At 39.9% G+C, this 23,442-nt stretch overlaps 2 protein-coding genes across 4 annotated transcripts; both read left to right on the top strand.

Annotated features, from left to right (window-relative positions):
* Window positions 1-733: 733 nt before the first annotated feature.
* PDCD2L (programmed cell death 2 like) lies at window positions 734-4,465 on the top strand. Of its 3 annotated transcripts, XM_065847980.2 has the most exons (7): window positions 734-891; window positions 971-1,134; window positions 1,227-1,293; window positions 2,340-2,743; window positions 3,217-3,330; window positions 3,638-3,786; window positions 4,315-4,465. In XM_065847980.2, the coding sequence occupies exons 1-7, from the start codon at window positions 778-780 to the stop codon at window positions 4,443-4,445; spliced, it is 1,143 nt and encodes a 380-aa protein (XP_065704052.1). In that variant the 5' UTR covers window positions 734-777; the 3' UTR covers window positions 4,446-4,465. The 3 variants fall into 3 exon arrangements, with proteins under 3 accessions (XP_065704052.1, XP_071670438.1, XP_065704051.1); XM_071814337.1 differs by lacking the exon at window positions 1,227-1,293 and having other exon boundaries at window positions 738-891; XM_065847979.2 differs by having other exon boundaries at window positions 738-891; window positions 971-1,293.
* Window positions 4,466-5,625: 1,160 nt separating this feature from the next.
* UBA2 (ubiquitin like modifier activating enzyme 2) lies at window positions 5,626-22,634 on the top strand. The gene is made up of 17 exons (XM_065848098.2): window positions 5,626-5,861; window positions 8,805-8,888; window positions 9,144-9,214; window positions 10,353-10,417; window positions 10,896-10,996; window positions 11,158-11,279; window positions 12,029-12,096; window positions 14,395-14,516; window positions 15,320-15,419; window positions 15,970-16,130; window positions 17,041-17,134; window positions 17,233-17,345; window positions 17,801-17,956; window positions 18,536-18,632; window positions 19,257-19,362; window positions 20,165-20,301; window positions 21,549-22,634. The coding sequence occupies exons 1-17, from the start codon at window positions 5,718-5,720 to the stop codon at window positions 21,728-21,730; spliced, it is 1,923 nt and encodes a 640-aa protein (XP_065704170.1). The 5' UTR covers window positions 5,626-5,717; the 3' UTR covers window positions 21,731-22,634.
* Window positions 22,635-23,442: the final 808 nt, after the last annotated feature.

Here is a 23,442-nt window from a genome sequence, read left to right as displayed (position 1 = left end):
TCATGTTTATATTTGAAGAAATTCTTAGCAGTATATTTAGTTGATCATACTAAGGTACTAACACTTCTGGGACAATCAGCCGAGTCGGTACTCCTGTTGCGTACCGGACCCAGGCTCCTCCCTCTCCCTCATTAGCTGAACCAGTTCTGGCCCCACATGGGTGCAGAGTCACTGTGTGGCTGTTGTTGATTCCCAACTGGTTCCCAAACAGAGCGGCACGAGTCACAAAGATGCTGAAGGGAGTGGAGCATCTCCCTTTTGAGGAAAGGCTGAGGGAGCTGGGGCTCTTTAGTTTGGAGGAGACTGAGGGGTGACCTCATTAATGTTCATAAATATATAAAGGGTGAGTGTCAGGAGGATGGAGCCAGGCTCTTCTCGGTGACAACCAATGATAGGACAAGGGGTAATGGGTTCAAACTGAAACACAAGAGGTTCCACTTAAATTAGAGAATAAACTTCTTCATGGTGAGGGTGGCAGAGCCTGGCCCAGGCTGCCCAGGGAGGTTGTGGAGTCTCCTTCTCTGCAGACATTCAAACCCGCCTGGACACCTTCCTGTGGAACCTCAGCTGGGTGTTCCTGCTCCATGGGGGGATTGCACTGGACGAGCTTTCCGGGTCCTTTCCAATCCCTGACATTCCGCGATTCTGTGACTCGAGCGCCTCTCCCGGGCCGCGCTCCGGGCCGGACACACGTGGCCGCGCGTGCCCAGCAGCGACCGGGGCTGGGTGTGGTGTGTCCGCTGGCGGCCGCCGTAGCGCGGCAGGGGTGGAGCTGCCATGGCGGCCGGGCCGCCCGTGTTGCTGGGGCTGCGCGATGCCGCCATGGGGGGTCCATGCCGAGGGGTCGGGCAGGGCCCGCCCTGGGCCACCAACAAGCTGGGTGGCTCCGCGGTACGGCCGTGGCTGGCGGGGGGGAGGGTGGCGAAGCCCTCGGAGCCGCTCCAGCGGTGTGGTGCTGTTGTTCTTTCAGGACTGGGTGCCCGCGGTGCGGCCGGGCTGTCCCCGCTGCGGGGTGTGCGGGAGGGCGCTGGCGCACCTGGTGCAGGTGTACTGCCCGCTGGACGGGTCCCCCTTCCATCGCCTGGCCAACGTGTTCGCCTGCGCCGAGAAGGGCTGCTGGGGAGAGCCCCGCAGGTGAGCGCGGGGTTTGGGGGGTCCTGGCGGGAACCGCACCGCGGCCGGTGTGCTGTGCCTCACTTGTCCCTGCTTCCCCACGGCTGTCACAGCTGGAAGGTGCTGCGCTCCCAGTGCTTGCAGGCACAACAGGAAACGCAAGATTGCGGCGTGAAACAGGTACAACGAGCAAACTGCCTTCTTGGGCTCTGATCTTCATTTTAGTGCGCAGGATTGCAGAGGTTTTAAAATAACGCGGTTGAGTTGGGTGAATTTTGCAATTGTAGATACTTGTTTAGGTAACCACGCCTTTTCTCAGGAAGCTGTGCTTGGTGCTGGTTTTGAGTCGTGTGGAGAAGTCATGGTTGTGGAATGTTTGGCACCATGAGTTCTACAAGTTATTTAAGAGAAGGTTAACTTCGTGTTTGTGTTCTATGTCAGGCTTGTTTTAAAACAGAGATTGCAGTCCTGCTGTGTGGTCAAAAGTGGTATTTAATTACTTGAGCTACCTAAACATTTTTCAACTTTAAATGATTGTGCTATACTGCTTAGGTTTGGGTCTTTAAGATGTTTTCCTTATTTTCTAACTTAAATAGGGTTTTTTTTAAATTTTATCATTGATTTCAATTAATCTGACTCAGTTATGGTTAATAACTTTCTGGTATTTTTGCTTTGAAGAAAAACTGCATGTTGGCTTAAGAAGACTGAAAGAGGAAGATGGCTATCAAAGTAGTGGTGACAGGCAGAAAGTACTTATTCAGCTGGTCTGTTTACAATATGCAATTTTAGTCTGTGGTAAATCAGCTTGTACTCTGACAAAATGATGGTATTATCATTTTTGTTGTTGTTATTTTCCTCCATATTCTGCCCATTGAGCTTACCTGTGGTGCAGTAACTGCTTCAGATAAGTGTGCCCAAACAAGCTGTCAGCGGTCGTGCCAGCAGCTGAGGTACAGCAGCACCATGTACAACGACCGTGCAAAAAGCCCATGAATTCTTGTTCCGTTTCTCCAGTACACGATGCTTTTTGCCATAACTGTGCTGCTGTGAAAAATGAACATGGGTAAGCTGGTAACAATCACTGTAAAGAGAGTTGGTGAAACAACACTAAGCGTTAGGTTAAGGTTTTTGTTTTCTTATCTGTTAGGAAACTGTATTTGAAGTGCATTGGGGTGGCAGATCCTCACAGTGTGCTTTTTCCTTTTTTTTCCCCCATTCATTCTCAGAAACAAGAATCAAACTTTACTGCAAAGGATTGGTTTGATGAAGCAGATGACTGGGGAGCCTGTGATGAAGCAGAATCTCCTGCATGCTCTTCCCTTCAGCTGCTTGGCTTGAATGAAGCTGTGAGCAGCTCCTCGTCCAGAGAGGTGGAGTGTGCATCCCAGTTCCAACAGCTTCGCTTGTCTGAAGCCATGGACACATCAGGTTCCCTGCACACCCATCCTCCGGCCAGCGAGGGAATGGTAATGGAAACGTCTAGTTCAGCTCCCATGTTCCAACCCTTTTACATTAGTGTTGTAGATGAAGAAGACTACACTGGTTGCCTTGATACAGAGCATGCAGATCAGCTGTTGAAGGAGTATCAGCAGAGAGAGGGTGTTGATTTGCAACAGCTGATGTCAGAAAGGTGAGAACAGGTCTGGATTTCATGCTGAAACTGAAGAGATTGTGTAGTTTCCTGTATGCTGACTGGTCATCTAAATCTGACTCTCGCTAAATCTGAATGCTTTTTGTTTGTAACTGGCTCCTTCAGAAGTCATTGATGTGTGGTACTCTGCTGGAAGAACGTAACGATGCACCCAGTTCTGTCAAATTTTGAGTTATTCAGAGATATATCTATGTCTGAGTGATTGAGTGGCTGGAATGTGCTAGTTTGAAACACGGTTAGTAATTGTAAGCCACCAGAAACTGAAGAACTAGAAGCAAAATGTTCACTTGTAACTTCTAACAGGAATTGCCTCTTAATTTAAGCTGTATAGTTTTTGCAGTGTACTTAGTATAAATCAATGTGAGTGTATAGTAACTATTGCTTTTTCAAAGCATGCCTATCGTACTGACAACCTTACTGAAAATTTTGTTTATTTTCTTGTTTTCTTATAGTTTTGCCAATGAGGGTGATAATGAAAAATATGAGAGGAGTCAAGTCAAAAGCAGGGACCACACATTCCATAAATTTATGAAAAGAATATCTGTGTGTCATGAACAGATTCTAAGGTATGTTGATCATCTGGTTGTAACAGGGAGATACAGATCTCAGACAGAGATTGCTAGTACATCAAAATGAACTGTTTCCTTGGAAATATGTATATGTTTTTATCTCTTAATAAAAAATTTCACAGGAGGGTCCTTTCCATGCCTATGTGGTCAGACTAGATTCCCTGATTGGGCTTTTTATACAAAGTATAAGTAGATGAGAAGCAGAGCAGGATCAGAGACCCCAAATCTGGCTATGGGAGACTTTCTTCAACTTGAGACCCGATGAGAACAGACCCAGATTGTTTTTTTTTCTTTCTTCTCTTAGATACTCTTGGGGTGGCCAGCCTTTATTTATAACATGTCCTCCAGCCAACATTAACAAAGGGGTTCCAGCCTGCGGTAACTGTGGAAGCAACAGAATATTTGAATTTCAACTCATGCCGGCACTGGTCACCATGCTCCAGAGCGACTCAGGTCTTGACCTTTGACTAAGCTGAGTGAATACTAGGAACAGTCACCTTCTTGGTAAAATTTAGGGAACTGCCATTTGGATTGATTCTTGGTAACCACACACAGATGTGCTTAACTGCAGCGATCATCTTGTAGAAAATCCACTCTGTTCCCATTATAGATTCACTAAGCAAAAGAGAGAAGTCTGGTTTATGGAGACTCTGTGGTTGCCATTTACTCACTAGTGAACTTTTAGAACAGCCACATAGATAATTCTATGACCTTGAGAGTATTTTGTCTTTACTGCCTCTTAAATGAGGCTTTGGAAAATAATAAATATTGTCAGATAAGACTGCAGACACTTAAGAAGCTCTTTGAAAATTCAGAGTTAGCTTGTTTTAACATCTTGAAAATTAGAAAGTGCTATGTACATAGGAGGTTGAACATGAAAAATATTTTCTGAATTGGCAAAGATTGAAGTATAGCAATAAGCAAGAGCTCCTGATTCTGTTTTTTCCATACCTTTACATACCTTTATTGCTTGGCTTTTAGGTCTCTCAGTGGAATTTGGAACTGCTATAGTTTACACTTGTGAGAGAAGCTGTTGGCCAACAGATCATCAAACCCCTCTTGAAGAATTTATTTTTGTACAAGAAGACCCAGATCAGAGATTATTTAAATAAATTGTATTTCTCTGCATAGATGGAAAGTCTGTTGGGTTTCTTTACTACCGGTGAAAGTGTGGAATTATGCAACAGAATTTTTCTCAGATGTGGTGACAAATGAAATTCATGGTGCTTATTTCCAAGAATAGCTGACTGAAGTATACATTAGCATGCCTGCGAAGTGTGGTGACATAGGGCTCACATACATTGATTACACATGGAAATTTAAGTCTAGAGATTGGTGCATGATTCTAGTTAATCTTCACATTTGGGGAGGAAAGTGAAGGAGAAAGGTTGTCTTACTGTAGTTAGTTACACTGTTGGATTCATCAACCAACCAGGGTGCAGGTTTTCCAGCAAAGAACTTAATGTAAGCTTGATTTTTAAAAAACAAATCTGCTTTGTTTGGATCACAGATTGGAAATGATGGATAAGTTCCACCTGCATGGCTTTGCTGTGGGTGGGGAACAGGTGGAGGGGTTTTTTGGTGCTTTTGTTCTGGCAGATACAGAATGCTGGGGTGGGTGCAGCACCTGCCTTGTTACCCCAATCTAGCGCTTGCAGGCTAATTGTGCTGCTTTAGTTAAAACAGTTTAAATTCTTCCATGAACTTCTCTGTTGGTTTAGGCTAAATTGCAGTATTTTAATTGCCTTAATGGAGGAGTAATTTAAGTAAGTGTCCTTAAAGCTTTTTGCACAGGTTAAATGCTGCAGCATAAATTAATGCACAAAAATGTGCGCTAAAAAAAAGGGGGGGGTGGAGGGAGCTAAAATGAGGGAACATGTTCGCAAAACTACTATTTTTACGGAAAAATTGTAGTTCACTATGTCCTTTTCTAGAAGTGAATCAGTTTACTTAGGCTAACGTGAAAAGCTCACGTTACACCTGGAAAGCTGCCCATGCTTGCCACGGGTGCTGGGACCGCTCTTTCCCCAAGCAGCCCCGAGTGCACAGGGTGTGGGCCCAGCCTCGGCTGCAGCAGATGGGCGACGGCCGCCCCTCCCGCGGGACGGTGCCCCCGAGGCCGGGACCCACCGAGGCGGCCAGCGGGCCTGGGCGGGAGCGGGGCTCGAACCGTCGGCTCGTCCGCCCCTCACGCCCGAGCTCCTGCCCCGTTGCCGCCTTCCGGGGCGGTGCGCGGGAGAAGACCGAGGCCCTCCACGCCGACAGGGGGCGTTGCGGGCGAGCGCCGCTCTGGTCTCGCCCGGGCTCGCTGTCCGGAGTGCGGCCCGGCTGAGGAGAGGCCGCGCGGAGTCGCTCCCGCCGCTGCCGCTTCGTTCGCCGCCGTCATGTCCGCGCCGGTGTCGGGCCCCTTGCGCAGCGAGCTGGCGGAGGCTGTGGCCCAGGCGCGGCTCTTGGTGGTGGGAGCTGGCGGTATCGGCTGCGAGCTCCTCAAGGACCTGGTGCTCACCGGCTTCAGCAACATCGACGTGGTGCGGGCCGGGGCGGGGGCCGGGACTGATGAGGGGCCGGCGGGCGGCGGCGCGGCTGGGGCGGGGGAGCGGGGCGGGGGGCCTGAGGGGGCCGGGGCGGCCGGGCCGCGGCGGCAGGAGCGCGGGGGCGCTGTGGCGGCACGGCCCCTCCCGCCAGCCGCATTGTCTGCGTGTTTTCAAACTGCTCCGGCCCGCCAAAGCTGCCGGGCGAGGCAGCCGCGCCGCCTCCGCCGCCGGGACGGGCTCCGCCACAAAGGGACTGCGGCCTGTAGGCACCAGCCGGCCCCCGTCTCACAGCGGGGCTCCTGAGTCCGGGCTGCCCGCCCGAGTGAGCTCCGGGTGAGCGCGAGAGAGCGGGCGGCCTTCCCCCCGCAGCTCGGGCCGCCTTCCCCGGCGGGTCCGGCCGTCGCTCGGCCGAGCGGTTGCGCCTCTGGGAGCCCCAGGTGAAATCTGGGACCAGCGCTGTGCCAGGTTTGCTGCCCGGCGATTGCTCGTTAGTCTTAGCTTTGCCCGATGCCGCCTTTGCTAATCCGTGGATCGTGGTCCAGGGCTGGATTGCAGCGAAAAACAAAACACACGGGAGGTGAACTGTAATTTTAGGCTCCGGGTTGTAAAACAGTCTTAGCGGTCCGGTCACGACAACTCCCGCGGGCAGTTGCTTTCACTTTTGCTTCCTGCTACTGATCTCTGGATGGGTATAGGAAAGGCAGAATTGATAGGGTGGTGATTAAAATGGGACAGAGAGAAATGCTATTAGCAAAACTCTGGTTATCTCGTTTCTAGTCCTTCATTGATTTCATATTGTAGTTATGAAAAAATAAATTATTTTAAGAAATCTCGGGAGTACAAGTCAGAGAGTTTTGTACAAGTTGTAAGAAGTATGTTTTTACAGTCAGGCTTGCTGAGCAGAGCATCTTAGAAACAGTTTTTATCTACCCCCATATCAGCTTGTAGAAGAGTACAGCTACTGGTTTGCCTTGTTATTCACGTGATTTCATTAAGTATACTTTGTTGTCCTCATGAATGAAGAATAAAATCAAGTTACTCATAAACCAAATCAGAATTAAAAACATGAATATATATATAATCTAGGAAGTTTTCCTCCAACTCACAAAAATGGGAGCAGTGTAAAAGTTATTGTAATAAGAGAACTGTGAAATTCTGATCATTCTTAGTCAGACTGAGGCTTCTCTTGATGTCTAATGGTCTCAAGTATTCTCTCTGGAGAACTTCCTTTGCTTCTTTTGGCCTTGGTAGTGCTGTTTTCTTGTTGTAGCTTATGGCACTTGTTATCATCTCCAGGGAAGATACTGGAAGCTTTCTGGGTAGTGGAAGTTTTAGAATAAGTTTTGTGCACTTGATGGTTTTCACTTGAGGTTCTCGGGTTCTTTGCTGTGGACTAAGCACTTTCAGGAGGTGTCTTAGGAGGAAGGAAAGGAGGAAGAAGTGTTTTTTCCTGCAAACACCATTATCATGAAAAAGATAGAAGACCATGGGCAGTTACTGGGATGCTATGGGCAATAAGGATTAACAGTGTTTGCTTTACAATGCATTTCTAAAACATTGTGTATTTTCTGTTTGTTCTGTATCCACAGGTGCTTTTATTTAGCGTTTCAATAAAACTCTTTAGCTATTACAGTTCTTAGTAGATTAAAATGTAATCCTTAAATTAAACAGGCATTTTGACTTTGAAGCTTGGATCTCGTATGCAAAGTATCTTCAATGAGAAATGCGTGGCACACACTATTAATTATTGAAGTTTGGTTAATAAAATTAAAAGCACATGATAATGCTGTCAGTATATCATGTCTAAACTTCACGCTGTGCAGTCAGAATGATAGTACTCTCCACCTAGCTGAAAGCGTTATTGTGTTGAGTTTGTCAGCATTATCAAGGAATTTGGGAGAAATATCTCTGAGGCTCTGAAAAGTTGTGTCCCTCCCCTCCTAGATAGAAATGTTAGAGACAGGAGAGGATTTCTAAAAAGAGCCATTGATCACAGAAGCTCTTTAATTAAAAGAAAAGTAGCGGCAGCGAAGGTAGGAATATATCTTCTGAAAGTTCTAATTAAAGTTGCTTAATTGTTGAAAGTCCGATGTGCATATATTGATAAATAGAAACATTGCTGTTAGGGCAATTACAGTCATGGCATCCTTTGAGGTTGTACATCACAACTGTTCTGTGGTACCTGGTTGTGTGAGTGGATGTTTGGGGCTTTTTTCTAAGTAGACTTAATATTCTAGTATATATTACATATTTACACTTCATATTTTAATGTGCACTGAAGCAGTTGGTCCTGGTGACAAACAGCCAAACTTTTGCCCTGCAGTGTATGGGTTGGATGACAGTGCAGCCCTCAGTGTGCTGATTCAGTTGCTCAAAGCCATGTTCAAATATAAAGCAGAAGTACTAATTAGTTTGCTGAGCAGCCTTTCTTGGACCTTGGGGAAGTGTGGGACAGACCAGCGTGGAGGGCAGTTAGTCCCGTGTAGAGCCAGACTGGATCTACCTCGACCGAGTTCTGCTGTATCTCCTCTGGGTTTGTACACTGTGCTCCTGAGGAATTCTCACTGAAATCTTTATCCTGCAGCAAACAGGACAATCAGTTTGTGACTTGGTGCTAACTACTGTGCAGGCCTATCTCAAAATGCCTGTGTGTTTTTGGTAGGAACTCTTGCTGCAGGAAGTTTGTTGTCATGTAGCCCTTAATTTTTGGTATAGGTTTCCATTGTATATAAAATGTGTGGATTCTTGAAGATTATCAGGTGATTACTTGTGTCTCCACAGTTGCTGTAATGCAGATGTAACACCTACATGCAGATCTAAAAAGAGGGCTGTAAAGTTTATGCATTTTGGTCAATCACTTTTGCTTCAAACTCTGTTAAAGGCTTTGTCCCTTTTATTTCTGTAAAAGTGAAATGGCTGTCTCTTATGTGTTTTTAGATTGATTTGGATACTATTGATGTCAGCAATCTCAACAGGCAGTTTTTGTTTCAAAAGAAACATGTTGGAAGATCAAAATCACAGGTGAGGAAAAAGTGAAAGCTCAGGTCTTACTTAATCAGTATTATTTTACGGACCGTGTTAGAAACACGTCACAGTTTTGTTTCTGCCGTGAAGAGGTAAGTGTTGCTTGGTTGGCCATGGCTCTCCACAGCATATCATAATAAAAGAATTTAAATCTCTCAAGGTAGTCAACTTACTCAATACTCAACTGGTTTTGAGTCTACTTCCAGAGCGAAGGAATAATTAGTGATTTGTTTTTGTTCTCTTTATTTCTAGGTTGCCAAGGAAAGCGTGTTACAGTTTTGTCCAGAAGCTAATATTATAGCTTACCATGATAGCATCATGAAGTATGTTTGTTTTTAAGCTCTACCTACCTTTTTGGTTTGCAAGTACTGTGTTATTTCAGTGCTACAGTGGTGTGCTTCAAGGTATTTTACCAAGCTACTGCAGTAAGAAGAAACAGCTGTAAATATGACACTACCACACACCTGAGTGGGAGTGTAGATTTTGCATGAGTTTTCTGAAGCTCTGGCAGTAAGCTGTAGTCATTTGCTTGTGTCTATTTTTCATCCTCTTAGCAACATTTAGTATATAAGGTTCTACACTGTAAGGATGCCCTGGTGTCTTGAGCAATAATGAGATTAAAATAAGTGTCACTGTTGAGTCTATGATTATAAAAATGACGCCCTTTGTGTGTGTGTAGTTAACTGAGTATCATTTTTATATGCCCCAAACTGTTTAAATTTAGTCTTTGTCGTCCATAACCAATGAGTACAAGATTATGTAGATTTTCATTAGCTGTTTTCCATATTTTAACTTTTATTTGTCCAGTTTCTTAAAAATTGATATTTTGTAATGTTAGGATTTGATCTCCGCTGTTGCTATAGGCACTGAAACACTGACTCACTGCATCCTTCTCCTGAAACTGTGAAACTGTTAATCCTATTTGCTCTTTATTGTCTGTTTGCCACTTTTTTCTTTAAACCTGAAAAATGCAATGTAAAGATACTAAAGTGTCAGCATTTTTAAATCCCATGTCTTGGCTCCTAAGCGTAGGGAGGCACAATCCAAACCAATTGGGCTCTCACAGTATAGGGAATTACCAACAGTCTGTTGAGCTATGGTAATTGCAGAGTGCATGTCTTAGCCTCAGCTGATGGTTTTTAGGGTCAGTTACGAGAACTCAGCCAATTTGCTCATTAGGTCAGAGCAGTATAATCACTTTTTTGTTGTCTGCCTGTTTCATGGGTCAAATTAGTACTAATTGCAGTTGCTTCCTTCCAACAGCATAAAATTCATGCTTTCCCCCAGCTTTAAAATAGTCAGAAGACAAATGGTACAGTTAAAGGCTAGCAGTCAATTTATAATATGTGTAATTTATCACCCAAAGATCAATCCACATTTTGTATGTGTATAGTTTCTGTTGTGGCATAATCACCCCCAACTTCAATATGCCATTTTGAGTATTGTTTTTGTTTTCCATAGCCCTGACTACAACGTAGAGTTCTTCCGCCAGTTCACATTGGTTATGAATGCTCTGGATAATAGAGGTGAAGTTTCCACTATGATTTTTATATTGGAGATGAAATACTGTTGCTTGTTCATAGAAACATAACTTTAATGTGTTCTTTAATGTGTGCTTCTGCCCTCTCAGTTAAATAACAAGTATCCTCTTAATCCATCTGTAGTTTGACTCATGCTTTTGTGCTTCACTAGAAACTTGAAAGCGTAGTTAGTGCTTTTACAGGTGTTTTGAAAGTAAGCATAAACTGCTGTGTTGCTGCTTTATGAGAACTGATGAATATTTTGTGTACATATGTAACTTTATTTAGTTGAGTTTGCTATATTTAATAGTATCAATATATTTTGTGTTAATTGGAAAATTGACTTTGTGAAAAAGTCGTAGTCCTCTGTAATGAAGTAAGGCAGATTAAGGATAAATGCATAGGAGGCTAGTTTGAATTTGGAGATGTGAAACTATTTTTTTCTAATTATTCAAATTTTTCTTTAAAACCTCTTGATTTGCAGCTGCCCGTAACCATGTGAACAGGATGTGTCTGGCTGCTGATGTTCCTCTTATAGAGAGTGGGACTGCAGGCTACCTTGGACAAGTAACAGTTATTAAAAAGGTTAGGTTGTGTATTACTCTTGACACTTTAAGTTTAAATCATTGGCTATTTTAGACAACAGGGAGTTGGGTGTTTTGAGATACAGTTACAGTTCATCTGGTAAAAGCATATACTATCATAGCCTTCACAGTGTGACAAGTAAATATTTCACTTTTCCTTAGGGAGTGACAGAATGTTATGAATGTCATCCTAAACCAACTCAGAAGACTTTTCCAGGCTGCACAATCCGAAATACGCCATCGGAACCTATCCATTGCATTGTTTGGGCTAAGTATTTGTTCAAGTAAGTGATTTTTTTTTTAAAAAGAAAATGGATACTGTGGTCACTCTTCTGGTTTCTAAACCTACAGACAGAGAAATAAAGTGGACACGTGCTCTGGGTGGGTCTTTTGGTTTGCTTTGGTTTTTTGTGTGTTGTGTGTGATTCGGGTTTTTTTGTTTGTTTGATGTTGGTTTTGTTTTTTGTTGTTGTTTGTTTTTAATGAATGTGGATTATAGCTAAAACCTCCAGTTCTTTGACCTGGGTTTTGGGATCTTTTGTTGTTTGTTTGTTTCTTTTAAAATCAAGACAGAAGGTTGGTTGGTTAGTACTTATGCCTTGCTCTAATATCACAGAAAATCTAGCAGAGTAGTTTGGCACACCAGTGTAAGTTGAGGGTATTTTAATCTCCACCTTTGTGTAAAGTTAACACATTTTTCAGTTAAATGCATGTTTTAACAGATGTGAAGTTCGCTAGCATCTTGGAGGATTATAAGCAATGTGTTCAGTACTGGAATATAAATATAAGGCTAGGTGAACTATTGAGTTATAGAGAACTGTTTTGCTAAATTCATTTTTGTATTGGACATTTTGTGTTGTCAGCGTTAAGTCCACGTGTGATGAATCCCAACAATTTTGAAAGCAGTGTATGAAATGGCACTCTGGTAGCAAGAATTCTAAAGTGGATATATATCTGTTAGCAAATATTTCAAGTCTTTAACCAGATACGATGAAATTCTAGTGTTGTGTTGCTGTTCTTGATTATTATATAGCCAGTTGTTTGGAGAAGAAGATGCTGATCAAGAAGTGTCTCCTGACAGAGCTGATCCTGAAGCTGCCTGTGAGTGTGACATTAACTGGGAGCTTACCCTGTTACTGAAATGCTCTATTTCAGAGATTATTATTTGTTTCTGTACATTTCTTAAGGTTAGAGAGTTCAGCTACATTTTCTTTTAAGAGGAATCCCTTTGCCTTACCCTTGGACAACAAGAATCTGGGATGTGTTAACAGTAGTTTCCCTTACAGACCTTCGTGTACACTGCATAATTTAGTTCCCTCATACTGCCACTTATTAGATATTTGAAACAATTTCAGTGTTTTTCAGTTAATTGGATGCGTAGTGCATACCAGCAGGTTTTGCGTGGAGAGTGAGCAAAAAATACTCCTCAAAATTAAAACAGTTTAATAGTTTCACCTGTCAGAGCTGTGGCCCTTGTGGACAGCCTAAAACATTATTAAAATTATTACTTCAGCTGTTGTGAAAACTTTTTTAATACAGTGTAAAATGGGTCACTGGCATTCACTAGTTATTCTCAGATAGTGTTGGTAGAACAGCTATGAGGAACACAGTCAATACACTCAGGAACATATTTCCAATTCACACATCCAGGTGTAAAATACATGATTTAGGTGAACAGATGTGAATCTGTTTGGATACTCCTGTTCCCTCTGCAGCAAACGGTCTTCCCAACGTGCACAGAAACGTGAAGCAAAAAGGGAGCAAATTAAATACAACTGATCTTCACAGGGTGGCCTTTTATCCCCTGTATATTTGGATTTGATGGAGTGCTTCCTTCCCTGCAGCTGGGAGGCTTGTCTTTTGAACTGGGGACTGGCTGCTGTTTGCAGTCATTCTGCATTTTCCGCTCCTAGCTGAGGGATTGTGTTTGAACTCATCTAGCCTGAAACACTTCATTCTTCATCTACATAGGAAATATGCCCATTTTGAGTGATGCTTTTGTAGATGTTAAGTATTTTTCTGTAAGAACAGTAACTCTAGTTACTGCAAAAGTGAATAAACATCTTTGTTGCTTCTTTTGGATCCTTTGATAAATGAATGGACTTGGGAGAGGGAGCTTAGAGGATCCTGCGACTCTTCAGATTCTCTGAACATCAGTGACCACCTGACAGGTTGCTCCTATAGGAAGTACAGAATGAAATAGCCGAGTCTTAAAAAGAGTGGTGTTATGAACTCACTAAACAGTGGCTGCTGGGTTACGTGGAAGGTAGCAGACACAATGCCACTGATTTAAACAAAGATACCAGGGCAGTTATAGGAAGGCCTGAGCTGTAGCCTCATGTCTGTAGTGAGCAAACAGTCCATAGCGATAGTGCTCTCTAGAATCAGTGGATGAATGATGTATCAGGGAAGAGTCACTGCAAGGCAAGTTGTGCCTTCCATGGCTCTGCAGGTCCTTTGAAGGAATCAGCAAACTGTGGACAAGCACATCTGGTTTACACTGTTTTGAATCTGTGGGGGGCACTCAAAATCTTTTTGAGGAACCTGAAGGATCTAAGCAGACATGGGGAGAAAAAAGGATTAATTAAGATCCTGCAGAAGATAAACTACTTAAATGGTGACAAGAGAAGCGTCTCATATCGGGCATGGGACCGATGCTGTTCGGCATACATGATTAGGCAAAGTCACTCAGAATAATAAAGATGAGAACTAACTGCAGAAAATAGTAGAAAGCTTCACAATACAGAATGACTAGGCAATGAGACATTGGGTAGATTTGGTGCAGATGTATGTGAAATTATGCGAATGGTGCATTGGTGAAAGGGAAGAAACACTCACAAATTGACATAGAAAGTGATGGTCTCTGAGTTGATTTTTCTCAGTCAAGATGTTAATAGATAGTTTTATGAAAACATCAACTTGCTGCTTATTAGAAATCACAATAGTAATTCCTGGATGTAACTGGGAAAGCAAACAGAAAATTAATACCATCTGTATGTGTGGAATTTTTTTTTATAAGAATAACCAGAGGTAGGAAGCTGATTAATTTTTTGGTATGTGTTGAATTTCTAACCTGACTCTTCAGCCAGGAAAAGAGACTACTAAAAGGAATGGTTAGAGATTTTTCTGAAATCACAACGTTATGTGGAGAAAATTAATAGGAAACAATTGTTCACTGTCTCTGACAACAAAGGAATTGGGTGACATCAAGATAATTAGTGAGTTGGAGTTGCAGAAGCAAACAGGGTTAGTTGCACTGTGCCTGCTTCAGTTTTTGTTGGGCACATTAAAGCCTCTTTATGGTCCCTGTATAATTTTGGTTATTGACTCTCAGGGAAATAGTAGGATGTGATATTTCCTGGTTTTGAATTAAAATATTGGTTAACACTTTGTTAATAGGGGAGCCAGCAGAAGCAGAAGCCAGAGCACGAGCATCCAATGAAGATGGTGAGATTAAACGTGTTTCAACTAAGGAGTGGGCTAAATCAACTGGATACGATCCAGTTAAACTTTTTACTAAGGTATTTTACTTACCCCCAATAAATATCTTTATTTGAAGTGCATGAGATGCTTTAAAGTCAAAACCCAGTTTGGACACTCAATGCTAGCCATCAGTTATGCAATTATGTTACAACTTCCACCAGTTTTGCTTTAGTGTTTGTCTTTCGCAAAACTTGCTTGTTTTGTGTCTGTACAGATGGCTTCAGCAGCTTGTCCATACTGTACAGAAAAAACTTCATTTGCATTACTTTCAATATGAAAAGGTAAACTTGAATTCTGCAGGAGTTTCACTTGGCATAATCAGACCAAATCTGAGGACCTGAAAGCTATCCATCATCTTCGGTTTAGGAGTTTTTCTTCTAAGTAGTTGCTGGAAGTGGATAGAAAAAGGAGTGTAATGGAATGTAATGTTGATAGGTAGTAATAACTTTGTCAGTTCATAGGCATGTAGGTAAGAATATCTCTGAGTATAGAGTTGTAGTGATGGATTTAGCAGGCTCATGAACCCACTGTTTAGACTGTTGTTTCTTCATTTTTACTTTACTCCCCCACATTAATCAGCTGCGTCTGTTTTATGTAATGAATGTTAGAGAATGGGTAATAAGGAGTTCTTACATTTTTTTTTCCTGTGGGGTTCAGTTTTTTTTGTTTATGTGGTTGAAAATATTTTCAAGGAGAAAAACACAACCGTATCAATGTAATGCTAATTTTTCAATTTCATAGCAGATGTAAAATTAAAGTATGTCTTTTTTTACCTCTTTCATTTTAATGTTTTTGGTGTTTGTGTTGTGTGTTTTTTTTTCTTTAATTTAACGTTTCCTAGCTTTTCAAAGATGACATTAGATACCTGCTGACAATGGATAAGCTGTGGAGGAAAAGAAAGCCTCCAGTGCCACTGGACTGGGCTGAGGTACAAAACCAAGGTAATTACCCATCCCCTCACTGTGTGTTTGTTAGTCACACCTCCTGTTTGTTAATGCATCTCTGTGATACGAACATTTTCTCACTGTCACAGCTGAGTGCTGTTAATGACCACATTAATTCTTTGTGATTCCTGAAGATTTCATATTTTTTTCTATATAGAAAACATTTTTTCTAAAACCATTTTGAAATTGTTATAGATACTGAGTATTGGCTGTAGAAAATGAACTTTTCAAGAAAATTATATGTCACCTTATTCTAGGAGACCTTGCCATAAGCACTGATATCTTTATCCCTGAATACTGTGTATTGCTGAAAATTTCCGTTTGCTGTAATTTGTGCATGTCTGGGTGATCAGTGTAAGCATAGCTGTAGTTGCAGTTTTCAATGTAGATTTGTTGTAAAATGTTGGGGCTACTGTAGTTCAAGGTTATCGTTCTTCAATTTAGAAAATATTTAATATTACTGAAATGTGAATATTCTTAGCTCTTTGAGAGAACTTGCATGGGATTTACAAGTATTCCTGATCTTATTGTTTTTTTTGTCCCAAAGAGAAAAACATATCTGACCAACAAAATGAATCATCTGCAGTCTTGAAGGATCAGCAGGTTCTTGATGTCAAGAGCTACGCACACTTATTTTCAAAGAGTGTTGAAACCCTGAGACTTCACCTGGCTGAGAAGGGGGATGGAGCAGAGCTTATATGGGATAAGGTTAGTTTGCCAAATACGTAAGAACAATTATACTCTTCATATGTAGTACAAATGTTAATTGGACTCATTCGCTTTAATTCCAAAATAGAATAAAAATATCTGGCACTTCACTAAAAGCATTTTCGATATGTAAACAAACATATACATGAAAGCCTCTGTATTTTGTAACTCACTGAGTGTAAGGATTAACTATTGTGATGTAAAATAACTCAATTCACCAACTTGAAAAAGCACAAATTCAGAAGTATTTGTCGTATTTTGATATTTGAAAATATTTTAATAATGCAACTTCATTTTTTCCTTTTTAGCTTTCTATAAAACATGCTCTTATACAGTGGTTTGTAGCTAGAGTTCTACTGGGTTGTACATGGTAATTAGCTCTGACAATAGGGATGAGATTTATTATGAGTTTTACTGAAAAAAAACAAGAGCTTTTAACACGAGAGCCAGTGTAGTCTTCCTGCACCCAGCTGTCATTTGGCATGAGAAAAAAAGAGTAGTTTGTAAATATGGAAGGGACAAAACAGTAAAATGGCATTACAACAGATAGTAAAATACTTCTGGAACACCAGTTTTTGAAACTGAGCATAAAACATTGCAAGATGTAGGATTTAGATGTTATTTTGAACATACAAGGCATTTTATCAATACTAATACTCATTTTATCAATACTAATACTCACTAATATTCACTACTGAAATACTACGTACAGTTTCTAAACATGTATTTAATTACTGCTCTGTCTGAACGTACCATCTGAAAGAGGGAGTATATTGACTTTGAAATGGAATATTGTACAAACTTTTTAAAAAAACCTTCTGTTTTCAAGGTTTTAGGAAGTATGTATTGCAAACTTTTTCCATTGAGTAACCTGATTCTTAAATATTTTTGTGTGTTAACTTCCTGTCAGGATGACCCTTCTGCAATGGATTTTGTCACTTCTGCTGCGAACCTCAGGATGCATGTTTTCAGTATGAATATGAAGAGCAGATTTGATATCAAGTGTAAGGATAAAATGTAACGCTGTTTTATTTAAATAATAATCTAAACCTCTCATTTTAATTTCTTGTTAAAAATCTGCATATTCCTGCTTATTTTACAGCAATGGCAGGAAATATTATCCCAGCTATAGCTACTACTAATGCTGTAATAGCTGGTCTGATAGTGCTGGAGGGTTTGAAGATTTTATCAGGAAAAATAGATCAGTGTAGAACGGTAAGTGGAAATAAGATACTTCTACTTTCTTGTTATTTATCATTTGTTTAAAAGTGACTTTGATTATTGTATAGTTATGCTTTTTCTCACTTGTTGCTTCAGTAAATTCTGAATGTACTGAGAACTTTGAGCCACAATGAAAAGAGAAGCAGAAGTCTCAAGAATCGTTAAATCCCCCGATTTAATAAAAGTTGGCTAGGAGAGAGAACCAGACTGACATCACTTGAAACGGGGTTGTTTCATGTTAGCAGGCTGTTTGGCCATGGCTGGTCAGTCAGCACAGGTGTCGTGTGGACTGGCTGTAATAGGCGCTTTCTCCTGTTCAGCAGACCTGTCAAAGCGGATTAGGGACCAGGACACCCTGTGAGACTTAAAAGAATAAATCTGTAGGAAAGCAGCTTTTCTGAGTGTTATTATGTACAGAATAACGTGTTTTATTCCTGTCTGTTCTCAAGATTTTTCTGAACAAGCAGCCAAATCCCAGAAAGAAGCTATTGGTTCCTTGTGCTTTGGATCCACCAAATCCTAACTGTTATGTCTGTGCAAGTAAGCCAGAAGTGACTGTGAAACTTAATGTACACAAAGTTACTGTGTTAACACTCCAGGATAAGGTAAATCTTGAATATTAGCTACAGCTTTCATTTTTATTCTAATACTGTAATTATTTTACTGTTAGGTTTTTGTTCAGTATATTTTGACTGAACATCAGCTGTTTATATTTGCTCTAAGTTCTGCATTTTTCTCAGCTACAAGAGGATCTAGATTAGCCAGTATGCTTCTTGCTTATGTGTGCTCATTTATCTTGTGAAAGAATGTTTGTATTTTGTACTTTTGCAGTTTTAAAGCCTATACATATCTAACAGCAAAAAAAAAAAATTTGTATTTCGGTTTAATAGTTCTGTAGCCATGTTACAGTTTGGTAATCACAATTGATTTGTAATTCTGTCATTTTATAAAGTACTCTAGAATTATTTTCAGTGTATCTGAACCTGTAGGTTTCAGACAGCAAAACTATAATTATTTTGTTCGTGGAAGTAAAATCAAACAAAAAACCAAAACCACAAAGTCTAGGCTTTCAGCAGGTGCCTGAAAGTGGGCCAGGATAAGAAAATAAACCTAATTCAAGGTTTGTTCTTTTGTAAGTGTTTTAGAGTCAGTTATTGATTAAATAATCATATTCATCTTTTCAGATAGTGAAAGAAAAATTTGCTATGGTAGCACCAGATGTACAAATAGATGATGGAAAAGGAACTATTCTTATCTCTTCAGAAGAAGGAGAAACAGAAGGTATGCATACCGAAGCTTTTTAGATAAGAGTAGATAAAAACTAGGAAGAAACCAAGATACACAGAATGGAAGTATAGCAAATGTTCTAGTGTTCATCCCATAGACTTATATTTGAAGAGAACTGAATTTGCAAGTATTTAAGTGTCTGGAGAACAGCTAGCGGTATTGTCTGTGAGCTTGTGTGTCCAGTTCTCCTTTCCTGTGTAAAGTACTTTTCACCTGGAGTGTCAGGATTCCTTTCAAGAATAGGTATTCAGCTATAAAACTGAACGAGTTATTTTCCTCTGTTTGCAAGTCCCGTTCATTTTCTTGTTCTTAGATTGTCGTCTTTTTATGATGCTTGTAGGCACTATTGTACTACAAATATTATCTCCAAAATGTTCCTAAATATAATAATAGTGAAGTGTTTGAACATGATGCATGAGGGGTAAATAAGACAACCATAAGTAGTTTTAACTCCTGATGGGCTTAAATGTCAGCTTTTACTTTAAATCTAGCCAATAAATGTTAATCTTATGTTTCTACATAAAATTTCTGGAGTACTCATTTCATCATATTGATTGAGGTACAAAGGATCTTTATATAAATAGCTGTATACACTGCAGTTTTTCACTATTTTTGTAGCAAATAACCACAGAAAATTATCAGACTTTGGAATTCGAAATGGCACTCGACTACAAGCAGATGATTTCCTCCAGGACTATACACTGTTAATCAATGTGCTTCACAGGTAAGGATTCTGCAATAATTGTGTGTGTGTGTGTGTGTGTGTATATATGTATATACATAACAGTTCCACAGGACATTTCCAACTCAGAATTTTAAATTAACGAGTAAAGCTCAAAGATTAAGCTGTGGAAAGAAAATACAGGGGTAAAAGAGGAATTGTTATTCTTTATGAATGTATACAGTTGAGCTTTTTTGTTTGCGGTGTTTGGTTTTTAACAACAGTAGTTGGAGAAAGTTTATATGAATAATTTGTCATTACACAGCATAAAAATACAGTGCAAAACCCAGTTCACTCTTGGGCCAGCCAATAAGCGAGAAACTGCCGTTTAAAAACCAAAACAACATTTTAAAAAGGCAAAAACGCCCCAGCCTTCTGGGTTTGTAGATCGTCTGTTTGACTCCCTGTATTCAGATACAGCAGTGCAAATAGAAGGGACTTTGAAATAATTGGTGTGTATATTTAACCCTAGATAAGTAATATATTATATACAGTAAATTAACACCCTGCGCTTTCAATGAGAACAGGAATGTGACATTGAGGAAGAAAGGTAAGCTCAGGTAATGATTCTTCTCATTCTGAAGCATTTTAAGTCATGGTGCTGGGCCAAACAGTGTTTATGAATAGACAAAGCATAAATCATAAAGGAGGACTGAACTGATTTTCCTCTTTTTTTAATATGCTTTTCTCGTTTTGTCACAGTTGCGGGGTGCTCCAGTACTTGAATTACATACTTTCTTTGTGAAAAGCACAGGGTTTTTTTATTTTCACTTGGTTGTTCAAAAGCGTATGTATTTTTCTGCAGTGAAGACCTAGAAAAAGATGTAGAATTTGAAGTTGTTGGTGATACCCCTGAAAAAGTTGGCCCTAAACCATCAGAACCAACATCCAAGAACATTACCAATGGTAGTGATGATGGAGTACAACCCTCAACATCAACAGGTAAATAACAGTAATTGATATTAAATAAAACAAAATAGTCTTTCAGTAGTGCAGTCCAATTAAAATAAGTCATAAAACTGAAGACAGTTAACTTTCCAACATGAAATAGAGGCATTTAAGTTGACCCGTGTATAAATATTGAAGATAAAAATGCACATTTACAATTTTTACAAAATGCACACTTTCAATTGTTAAAAATGTTTACAGTAAAGATACAGAAATTATTTAACTCACAAGGGCTTTGTGGGGTATCAGCTTAAGCACATTATTCGCAGAGTGATTTAAATAAAGTAAGACCTATTCTATCTGATGGTCGCACTATTGCTTAACAAAAAAAGAATCAACCAAATTTGTGACTTTTGGATGCCTTTGTTCATGTTTCATTTTGTTAATATAAGAAGACATCTTTATTATCTGTGTATAAAATAATTATTGTTCACCTGTCAAGCAGAATAGAAGAAGATGATAGTATTTGGTATCCATCACCTTCCTAATGTAGAGTGTTTCTTTGAATACACTCAAAAGAGTTCAATTAATATGGGATGCTTAAGCACTGAAGGCTGATGTGCTGTAAACCTCATACTGTTTTATAGGGGTAGTGCATGAATCTGCATACTTGTTGTGACAGATAAGTTAGATATCTGTAGTTTTGTATTACACTTTTGGATTATGTTCCTCTGCCTGTCAGTCATATTTAAGATACGTGCACAGATATGCAGTCACTTCCACTTGCCTCCTGTTTCAGGGGAGACGGAATGTTAGGAGTATTGCTAAAATTGATTTCAAATTCTGTTTTAAAACCTAGCATAGAATTAGTTTTTATAGTGAATTTGTATTTCAAAACAAACAAAATCCACCTCGTGTCTTAAAAGTTGACGTTTGCTTCTATTTTCCCTTCTTTATACTATCTGTTGTTATCCTTCAGCTCTTCTCACGCTTCCGCTGCTCCCTCTGCGTGTTCTCCCGCAGGGCCTGGCTCTAGGGGGAGTGCTGCTACCTAATGCCTGTTCTGTATTTTGGGGGGTTATTGCAATATTTTCCATACCTCTAGTGAAGAGGGGATAATCATATGAAAAGCCTATTTTTTACCAATTTCAGAGAAATTCAAAATGCTCTTGCAGATGAATGACAAAGATAAAGAATGCCCCAAGATGTATTTTTTTGTATTAGAGACATTCTTATTTTTATGTGTGAAACTTGGTTTGAGAGTAGGCATCTGTTTGAATTTAAAATCATATATTTTGCAGCTCCAGACCAAGACGATCTATTGATTATTGATTCTGAAGATGAAGGTACTTCAAGCAATGCTGATGATGATATGGAAAACAAAAACCGCAAGAGAAAACTAGAAGATAAAGAGTGCATTAGTACAAAGAGGGTGCGTACCGAGCAGACTGAAGAGCAAGATGAAATTATAGCATTAGACTGAACATGGAAATGCCCCTTGACAAAATGATTCAGATAAATGTAATGCAGTAACAGCATATGATGTTGGGATGTGAAAAATGTCCAGAACTAGACTAATTTTAAGGCCTCTGTTCCAAGTGAATACCAAACCACTGGCTTAAATAATTGGTTTCTGTTTCTTTTGATGATAAAGCTCTCATGTCAATGGATTCTTTCAGGTGTTTTTCCATGTTAATTCCATGTATTAAATATAGTAGAAACATAGTTTATAAATACTTACAGATAAGTAAAACGGTCACGAAAAAAGCATGTTATTTTTGTGTAAATACCTTTCAGGTATAATTCGATAGTACAAGAAAATCTTACTCTCATTTAGTGAAGGGTCATAATCTGATGCCCAGATTTTAAGTAACAACATTTTTTGCTTGAAGAAAAAAATATTTTTAGCCTGGTCCTAAACATTTTTCACATCCTGAACAAGTAAAGAAGAAAATTCAGTAAGCGAATTAGTGCCATGTTTTACCAGTGTTCTTAAACTTCAGCTGGCACTATGTACATTACTGTAAAACTGTTAATTTACTCAAGTTTTTCAGCTCGTACTGCCTGATATGTCAATGTAAGAAGCAAATTTTTGTGTATTGTTACAGTTTCAGGTTATTTATATTTGATGTTTTGTAAACTCAGATACTACTATACTGTACATCTGATGGACCAAATAAATGACATCTGAAATACTTGCTATATTTGCTTGCACAGTCCAAGTTTATGCTGACTTAAGGATTTTACAATGTATAGCCTTCAAAAATTACTGTATTATTTTCATTTTTCTAAACATAACCTAGTAGTACAGAACTTAAGCTTCACTTGTTTGAGGTGAAAGGGGAATTTTTTTAATAAAACTTTTTGTGAATGTTTCTCTTGGACAATCAGTCATTGGCCTCTTCAGTTGGAGTGTGTGTACCACTGTACATGTGCTCTCACCGCCTCATGCCTTCAGAAAGAAGCAAGCACTGGTCTCTTATACGTTAATTTGTGCGTAGGATAAAAGTGCAATGTCTAGAATCGGTATCTTAAAGCCTATTGCATTCACTTAACTGTTTTGGTAGCTCTAAAAACGATCCATGTTGATTCTTGGAACACATTAATAAGCCATTTCTGTCACTGTAATGAAATTACTTCCAGTTTTTTGTTAGTGTGAACCAAAACTACATTTGTTCATAGATAAGTATGCAGAGTTAGTTTTACAGAGCAGAAAAACTGAGCAGGCAAGATTTATTCTGTTATAGTTTGCAAACTAAATGAATTTTAAGCAAAATGTCAACTGTATAGGAGAATGTAAAAAACCAAAAATACCAAAACTTTTAGGTTTTGGTTCCTGTATCTCGTTCTGTGTGGTACAAAAGCCAGCTCTTCAGCAGTGATGAATTGCCAATGCAGTGCAAAACTACGGTTCTACAGTGCAATTAATGTTTTCTCTCTTCTCTTAGGTAGTAACAGTCATACACAATAGCTTGTTTGGAGGTATAATACTCCGCTGTGGAATTAAGTACTTTTGAGTTAATTGCTTCTTGGCCAGCACAGGTGAAGACCGAGAGGTAAATAAGACTAAGAGGTAAATGTAAATGAGAGGCTTTACAGAAGGGTTTTCAGTGCTACAATGGGAAGGTTTTCTAGTTCTTATCATAAACAGTTGAAACGCTAGGATTTAATATGTCTGATTTCATCTTCCAAAAA

Source organism: Patagioenas fasciata, chromosome 13, assembly GCF_037038585.1.
Source record: "Patagioenas fasciata isolate bPatFas1 chromosome 13, bPatFas1.hap1, whole genome shotgun sequence".
Taxonomy (NCBI): domain Eukaryota; kingdom Metazoa; phylum Chordata; class Aves; order Columbiformes; family Columbidae; genus Patagioenas; species Patagioenas fasciata.
This window is presented reverse-complemented; position numbering and strand designations above follow the sequence as displayed.